The 8,567-nt window shown below is 42.0% G+C and overlaps 1 protein-coding gene across 2 annotated transcripts; it reads right to left on the bottom strand.

Annotated features, from left to right (window-relative positions):
* On the bottom strand, positions 1-6,311 carry LOC100828114 (serine/threonine-protein kinase STY13). Of its 2 annotated transcripts, none has more exons than XM_010237328.3 (7): positions 5,976-6,311; positions 4,610-4,796; positions 4,367-4,499; positions 4,077-4,272; positions 1,142-1,266; positions 894-1,052; positions 1-726 (listed from the first exon to the last, which is right to left on the bottom strand). In XM_010237328.3, exons 2-7 carry the CDS (start codon positions 4,738-4,740, stop codon positions 418-420), a joined length of 1,053 nt encoding a protein of 350 aa, XP_010235630.1. In that variant the 5' UTR covers positions 4,741-4,796; positions 5,976-6,311; the 3' UTR covers positions 1-417. The 2 variants fall into 2 exon arrangements, with proteins under 2 accessions (XP_010235630.1, XP_003575273.1); XM_003575225.4 differs by having other exon boundaries at positions 4,610-4,789.
* Positions 6,312-8,567: the final 2,256 nt, after the last annotated feature.

Genomic DNA, 8,567 nt, shown 5'->3' with positions numbered 1-8,567 from the left:
TGATGCACAAAGAAGGAAGATCTATACATGGAAGGAACAAAGCCTGCAATATCCTTTGCAAGAGACTAAGAGAGTAACTGATCAATGCCGATTATTACTATACGATGGGCGGGCAATTTAGACAAGGAACAACCTTATGGTCCACGGTTCATCGAAAATATACGATATAACTATTTTCAGTTACTAGCAGGAGTCAAAAGGTTACTCGGATTTACCCTGCCGATATATTGAATCATGTTGGAGATGCAGGGGTGCCCTGATTACCAGAAAGAACTGTTCTACAGGGACTGCACTGCCATGCTTGGGGTATTGACTATTGGTGTGCTGAGCTGCGGTCCGAGTTGCAGAGCGTTCTGTTGTGATGTTCTTTTGATATTTTGCATCGTCTTGGGAGTTCCCTTGCTCCGTCTGGTGCGGCTAATAGCACTGGCTGAAGCAGAAAAAGAAGCCCTTCGGCTTGTCTTCCACATTGCCTTTAGGTGTGATATCACCTCGAGATGCCATTAGTGAGCTTGTCCCAGGGGATTCGGGAGGTAAGATTGCATTCTCCGAACTGAATGTGCGAGCGGGCGCCATATGTTCTGGCGGTGAAAGGGTAGAGAGGTAATGGAGAAGCATTTGTACTATCTGGGTGAAGTTTGGTCTCTCGTTTGGGTCTTCCTTCCAGCAGGATGTTAGGATTTCTGACAGCTCCTCAGGCAAATTATCTGCACTTGGCCTAATGTTCTGAAAAAAATGAGGTTTAATATGGTCAAATTAGAAATACACGACACCAGTGTATGCATTACGGAATAAACATGTGATAGAACATACTGAGAACCATCAGAACTCCCTGCATCATAAGGTCCACAAACTGCAAAGTGTGTGATTAAATTCTAGAAGTCTAACATTACCTTGAAAGCGGCAGCATACGCAGCTTGCAGATTAGACATGCCCTCAAAGGGAAGTCTATTGTGAAGTAGTTCCCATAAAACAATCGCAAAGCTGTAAACATCTACTTTATGGTTGTAGTGCTTCTTTTCTCCATGCCTCAATGTGACTGTGCTGTACAACTGTTGAGATATCTCAGGATTAGTCATATAATAGCACAAAACAAAAGGGTTAAAGAAACTGGAAGATATGAAACTGCAGCAGCAGAAACCTCTGGAGCCATCCAACGGTAAGTTCCAGTTTCCGCAGTCATCATCTCTGTCAACGTCTCTTCTCTTGCTAAACCAAGGTCGACGAGTTTAACTGTTCTCTGGTCTGCGGTCAGCAGAAGGTTCTCTGTACCAAGGGAAGGAAAAAAATTATGTAGTCAGGATCAACTTATTTGAAGAAACATATCCTCAGGCAGATCATTGGAGATTGATGTGACAAAAGAATAGCTCCCAGATGATTAATACAGAGCAACAGGAGAAGGAGATAATAGATGAACAAACAGTAAATATGTTGTCCCTGCCAAAATAACAGATCTCTTATGAAACGTTGACCATATCTAGTCTAAACAGAATAAGTTATAGACAAGAGGTATGTGTCCATTGAAAACAAGACAACATCTACACCCAAGTGAACATCTTCAGACTTAGCTATCTTTCAATGTCTCTTTGTTCAGCTCACTTATGCTCCTGGAGAGTGGTACCTTCTTGAAGGACAAAACTTTTTCATTGTGCCGCGAGGTGGTTTTGCTACCTGATACATTATATACTAAAATGGACCTACATAACTGTAGGCTAACAGCGAACCTGAGAGAAAAGTATGCACAAGTCACCATCTACTGAACAACCATATTAACTTTTCCTCTAAAAATGATGAAGCCAAGACTACCTAATACCTATTGAACTACATTCATGATCATCAAGTTTTCTCTACTGTGCGACATGAATAGTGCTTCTATTATGTCTTCAACTGAAAACAATCATCCAAAATATAGGAGGAAATGAGCTGTAGCTGCTTTGAGGGTCTACCACGAAGACCTTCAAAGCTGCTATTGGATATATCTTGATTGCTAATTAATTTCATGATGACTTTAATCATGAACGCCTTGACAAACAGTCCATTGTATAACTAAAGCATCCTATAGTAGAGAAAAGCAAGCAAGATCGCAAGACACCACTAGACAAACAAGGTTAATACTGCTGTCATACTCCTGCAGCCTGAGCTTTTGATCTGTTCAACTGGTGCATGGAAGATAACTTTGCAACATTTAGGGCATTTTTTGGTATTTTCATCTAATGGAGTGGGACCAGGCTGTAATCACTCTCTGTTCTCAGAAATCAAAACAAAAAGTAATTCTAACTTATCAAAACCAACATGAGTCATTTATCTCTGTTTCTAGTTTGACATCCTGTACTGCAACTAACCTACCTGCCAAACATAGCCACACATCTAGAATATTAATATGTCTGCATATCACATGTGCACAATATCCATCAATCTATCAACACATCAATGCATGAACAAAAATCACAATATGTGCTACCCTCAAGAGGAACAAAACAAATACACAAGTGTTTAAATATGCATTACATTTTCCATTAGTGAGGTGATTGGTTATTTCATCTGATCTTTGTGTACGATTCGGTCTAGTTCTATACGAATACTGATGGGGGATAGGGTCAAAATTGAAGTAAGTCGTTATGATTCAAGCAAGGGACGTATCATTTATAGACTTCCCCATAAGGATTCGAAGCGTATCGAAGACTCGAAGGGTAGCGAAGATTTGAAGGATTAGGTTTTTTTTTTCTAGAATAATAAATGCAAAGTTAAAAAATTCCAGCGAAGAGACTTATTTTTTCCAAAAGATTAGATTCATGTTTTGAAAGGATACGGAAATATGAAAATAAGAGCGGGCAGGAAGAAAGCCAATACAAGAAGTTGAGCAACGAAGCAAAATGCACATCCATACTTAGTACAGCAGTGCCAAATCTTTTCCTCTCAACAGGACATAAGACTACCAGACTCAATCTGTCCAGTAATGGAAATTCCAAACACAAGAAACAACATGTAATGCACCAAAATGCGTGTTCAAAATTTACATAAAACCAGGAGCAGTTCTTTGATCCAAGACTGTACAAATCCCACATTATGTTCAATTTAAACACACAGCAAGATCTAGGGAAGCAAACTTCCAATCCGAGATCCAACAGACTACAAACTAGAATGTCTGTATCATGCTCTAATCTTGCTGTGTCATACTAAAGTCCAAAGTATATTGTATCTTTCTACAGATGAGATCGACATATCAGCCGATACTGACGATTTAGTAAGAACAGAGAAAATTTACCAAAGTAGGAAAGTGATGGCTACTCATGAAAAATAAGCAGCATGCAATCCGAACAAAAACAACAAGAGATAAATGTGATAACTGCCTGTGAAAAATTACTACCGATCGCTTGATGGTCTAAACAAGGTACACGCAACAGGAGGAAAGAGACAGGGGTAGCTCATGATAGAAGTGACCAGTGCAGGATGGATATTCAGTTTGAGTCAGTCCAGATCTATCTCAAAATTTTCATTTTGCCAAAACAAACAACCAAATGTTTGCCATGTCCTTTATTTGTGCCAAAATAAAGGTTAACCAATTTTTGGACTTGCTCATGATAGCAGTGATCAGTGATTGCCAATACAACAGAGCACGGGCAAACGGGAACAAGAAAGTCATGCACCACCGCTTACTTTTTTTAATTAACTTCATAACATCTCCTTAACTTAGTTCTGATGGCAGAATTCAACAGTCAACACAAACTTGAACCGACTGCAAACATTGCTAAAAATTAATGCTAAATGTCAAATTAACAGCACAACGCTTCAAATGTACACATGGAAATACTTATGCAACATGAGAGTTGATTTGCAATATCATGAAGATTTAAGCGATGCGTGTAGTGTGCTGCACAAATTTATTTAGAAGGGGTAGTGTGGAAAGGCCCAGATGCCCAAAGATACACACAAAAAGAGTACCCTACAATGGTTCCACCTCAGGGCATATATGGACAGAAGGAAAGCTATTATCCTAGTTTGCATACATTCACCAAGTATTCAAAGAATAAAATAGACCGAATGGGGTAATCAGGTTACAGAATGGAAAATCTTACCAGGCTTGAGATCACGATGAATGATCCCGTGAGCATGCAAACATTCCATGGCTCGAGCAATGTCTAATGCAAATCCCACTGCTGTACGCGGCTCCAGGTTCCTAGGCCGTAAGCTGACCAAATACTTCCGCAAAGAGCCTCCCACTAATAGCTCAGTCACCACCACCATGACAGGCTCTAGGCAAGCCCCAATAAACTGAACAACAAGAAGGTATTAGCCTTTTATTTCCAAAAGAACCCAACACTTCCAGCCCAAAGAAAGGACAATATTTGTCAGCAAAGAAGCGAACCTTCACAAGGTTCTTGTGCTGCACCCTTGACAGCATAGTCACCTCTCTCAAGAACCTACCCTGCCTCTTGACCACCTCCTCAGGGGTGTCCCCCTTGTGCACAATCTTGATGGCAACATTTTGGTTCTTGTACCTACAAACCCGGCATCAACCAAGAGATGAATTATAAGCAAATGATACATATAATCAGGAAACTGCAGATGATAGCTCGATAGGATGATAGTGAAGAAAGATGAGCCTTACTTCCCCTCATAGACCTTTGCATGCCCACCCTCGCCGATGCGTGGCCCAACAAAGAGAAGCTTTGGGTCGATGAGCCAGATGGGATCAATGTGGAGACCTTCAGCCGCATAGAACGCGCTCCCTGACTCCATCTCCGCCAGAGCGGATCCACTTTGGGTCCCGCGGGGTCACACGACCCCTCTAAATGCTTAAATAAGAGATTAGTTAGAAGGTACTCGAAATCGGTAGCAAAGTCGGTCATGATCGTGTTGTACAAGACGCCACGAAACATATACGTGTGTTGACATATTCTACTTCTAGAAGTATTCGCAAGTTGCTTACAAAAATTGTTCCAAGAGAAAAAGAAAGTGTTTAAGTATATCACAAACATGTGTACGATACCTCACTTCACTGGATATAGATAGAAGCTAGAAGGATCTTGTGCGTTCAACAAATCCACTTCAAGGAAGTATTCATTAGTTAGTGAGTATACCGTGGGTGAGTATACAGTGGGCAAGTATACCGTGGGTGAGTATACGGTGGGCAAGTATACCGTGGGCAAGTATACCATGGGGGAGTATACCGTGGGCATGTTCAGAATACCTCGCCACAATTATATATAATCTAGAAGGGCCCATTGCATTCGACAACTTCTACGCAAGGTTTACACCACACTCCACAAAGGCTATGTGCATATATGGGGCCAGGGGCAATAGAAGTTACATTCCCTAAAAAGAAACATCACATGCCACCATGATTTCCATAAAGTCCACAGCAAAAAGAACCAACTAAGACCTTGTTCACAGCAAGAAAAAAAAAGGCATGCAGTAATTATTTTCTTCGAGGAGGAATGCATGCAGTAATAAAAGTCTCATAAATGAATATTGAGAATGCATGAGTACCAGCAATGACTCGGTGAGTTGCTTGAATGCAGCCCAGCACAAAACCACAGCAAATTTAAAAGAAAGGCACGATTTGCCATCTCTACCAACTCTTGCTAAAACAAATAGCCACCGCATTGTGTCATGACGAGATCACCATCTTGTAACTACTCGTGGCGCGGCAGGCTTGAGGTGAGGCAGCCGAGCCAGCACGCACGATCCTGCCAAAAGAGAAAGAGACACGCGCACAGAGAGAGCGGCCATGCCTGCAGTTAAACACCACTAAGTCCACGCTTGCCGCGAAGCTTTCCTCTTTGTCAAAAGCGGCGGCCCAGCGGACTGTCGCAGCCCGACAGTGCATCCATGACAAAGGACTCGAGTCTACAGTAAGAACTAAGAACCGGCGAGCTCGCGGCGAGCACTAATCTAGCGCCGTGCGGGGAGCGGAATCGGGCGGGATCAGGCGGATTGGTCGGGAATTAGGACAGGGCGAGAGCAGAGCTTACCGAGAAACCCCGGATCTCTCTCCGGTAGGAGCTCGAGGACGCTAGGCCGGGCGTCGGGGGAGGTCGCCTCCGGCGCCTCTGGAGTGCGAGGAGCAGCAGCAGCAGCTCGGCGCCGGGCGCCGCATCGAGGGGAGGAGGAGCTAGCTAAGGCCCAGGAGCCCCCGGCAGCGCGCCGGTGAAGCGGGTGGCAGCAGAGCAACGCGGAGAGAGATGGAGATGCGGAGGGAGGGAGGGAGGGAGAGAGAAAGGGGGCGATGTGGCGGTCGGTCGGAGCGAGGCAGCGTGCGTGCAGCCCGTGGGAGGGAGGGAAGGTAAAACGACGAGGGGCGAGAATGTGAGATCGAGAGATTTCAGTCCCTAGCCTCGTCGTCCCTTCTTCTCTTCTTTCGATTTTTTTTTTCTTCTTTTGCTGCGACGAGGATCCGTCTCTATCCTGTTAGTGGTGCACTTGTGGACTAATGGCCACTAGCTTAGATTCGGCTTGCTGCTTTTTACTTTTTGACTTGCGAATACGACTACTAGCTAAAATGCACGCGCTGTGTAATTAAAAGCATGTTTAAATGTTGATGTAGTAGTATTGCATATTTTTAATAAATACTTTTATATCTATATCTTTATATTTCCTATAATTCTAAATAATTTGTCTCAAAATATTGGTCAAATCAACCATAAATCGAAGATCGTGATATGTATATCTAAAATGGGTACATTTATTAGCAATTTACTTCTAGGTTCTTAGTAGAGTAAACTAACGACCAACAAGTCAGATATTTTTGAGTAATGAAATATAAATAATCATTGAAATATATATATCAAATTAGTTATAATTCAATGATCGTGATACATATGTCTATCAAGTAGAATGAGAGACATTTATTGTGATCTGCATGCAGTTTAAAAAGTAGTCAAAGCAGAGTGGAAAAACGACCGCCAATCAGTTTTTTTCTAAGAGTAAAGATACATGGAAAAGATCTAGATGAGCGTGGAAAATCTGATTTCAGAGCTTGATTTTTTTTAAGAACAAAGCTCGCATTTGGTTCTTGAACTTTGCTCTAAGTTAATTTTGGTTCTTTAAATTTTCTCTCAAAAAACAAATATCTCGTGGTTCTTCATGGACCATTTTCAAACCAGAAGTGCTTAAATATTTGTAACCATCACAAATATTCGGACTAGAAGAATGGACACACAATGTCTTCCAGACTTATCCAAAACTGTATTTCTATCTTAGTTTCGACACGCCGAAATAACAAGTTCAAATTTTCACCCAAGGAAAGAACGGAACATCAAGCTTGCACTTTTTATAAAACACGACTGCATCCCAGTCTTCAAATTTCATATAAATCCACGTCGCTTATTGTGATACGGAGGAAGTATATATTCAAAAGTCATCGCCGTTGTATACACGGAGTAGTCAAGCAAGTCTCAAGTCATCCACCATTTCCCTACAAGAATACTCCGTGTGTGATAACAGAAGCTGTCAATGCCATATGCATATTGCACACCTTTTTTCTTTCGGGAAATATTGTAAGGGTAGGCAAGATTGAATCTCTACGAGGAATCAATAATGCCGGTGATTAGTATATGACAGGGTGTACCATGATTCGACGACATTTTAATCAGCACATAATAATCGGCATGCGCTATACGCCCGGGAGGTTCGAGTGGTAAACTCGAGGAGGATTAAGGGAAGAAAATGTCGGTATGTGGAAATTAGCCAAAGGGTGGAAAACGAAAGGTGTCCGAAAAGTCCAAAAACGACATGGATCGAGTCAGACGAATTGGCTTGTTCTAAAAATGTTCGTAATTGGGGTCGCAATACTCAATTATTATCATTGGCATCTTCCGGGTGTGGCTCCAAAGAGCATGAAGATAATAACAACAGGAGATGCTAAGCTGACCCGTACACGAAATGATTAGTGCTACCTCGATCTGTTCCTAAATATAAATTTAGCCTAAAAACGGAGAGAGTATGTAGTAATATTAGAAAGTTTCTCGCAAAGAGGTGTCTTAGCGAAAGCAGATGAAATATAAATAAAATTTCTAATCTTTAGGTTTTATTAAAAAATTAATCCTTTTAAATCTGGGAAATGGCCCCACGATTGCCCTGCGAGGCCTTTCATGATTGATCCGAGCAAATGAGGGCGAGCATGTGTCCATCGAGTGATAGCGATGGATGGATAGATAGTTTGGTGGACACGTGAGCTATAAGGAAGTACTCTACTACGAAGCAACGTCGGAGCTCTCTGTGTAAATTACTCCGTTTTTCTAATGCGGGTTTATTATGAATTTAGTTCGTGGTGGAGTCTTCTTTTTCCTTTTTTACAAGTCGAGTCTTCTACAGACTACAGCTTACAGGGATGCCGACCTCCAGCCTCCAGCATGATGATGTGCTGCATATCTCTTTCTCGATCAACAGAGGCACCCAAGTCAGATCTGACGCAATCCTCCGGGTGCAGGGCATTAATCACTGTCCAGAATGAATAAATTAAGCAATCCCTTGCAAAAGATATACGTAATAAAGAAATAAATTAAGCAGCGACTACTTGGATCTTGGAGATTAGGACGTCACCCTTGTGGGGCACCTCTTTAGTT

This window comes from Brachypodium distachyon, chromosome 3 (genome assembly GCF_000005505.3).
Source record: "Brachypodium distachyon strain Bd21 chromosome 3, Brachypodium_distachyon_v3.0, whole genome shotgun sequence".
Classification (NCBI taxonomy): Eukaryota; Viridiplantae; Streptophyta; class Magnoliopsida; order Poales; family Poaceae; genus Brachypodium; species Brachypodium distachyon.
This window is presented reverse-complemented; position numbering and strand designations above follow the sequence as displayed.

Excerpts from the sequence above, each read along its gene's own strand:
- LOC100828114 (XM_010237328.3), bottom strand. The coding sequence starts at position 4,740 with ATGGAGTCAGGGAGCGCGTTCTATGCGGCTGAAGGTCTCCACATTGAT. Across the intron at positions 4,500-4,609 it reads GCAAAGGTCTATGAGGGGAA|GTACAAGAACCAAAATGTTG; the intron begins GTAAGGCTCATC and ends CCGGGTTTGTAG. Across the intron at positions 1,053-1,141 it reads ACCGTTGGATGGCTCCAGAG|TTGTACAGCACAGTCACATT; the intron begins GTTTCTGCTGCT and ends ATATCTCAACAG.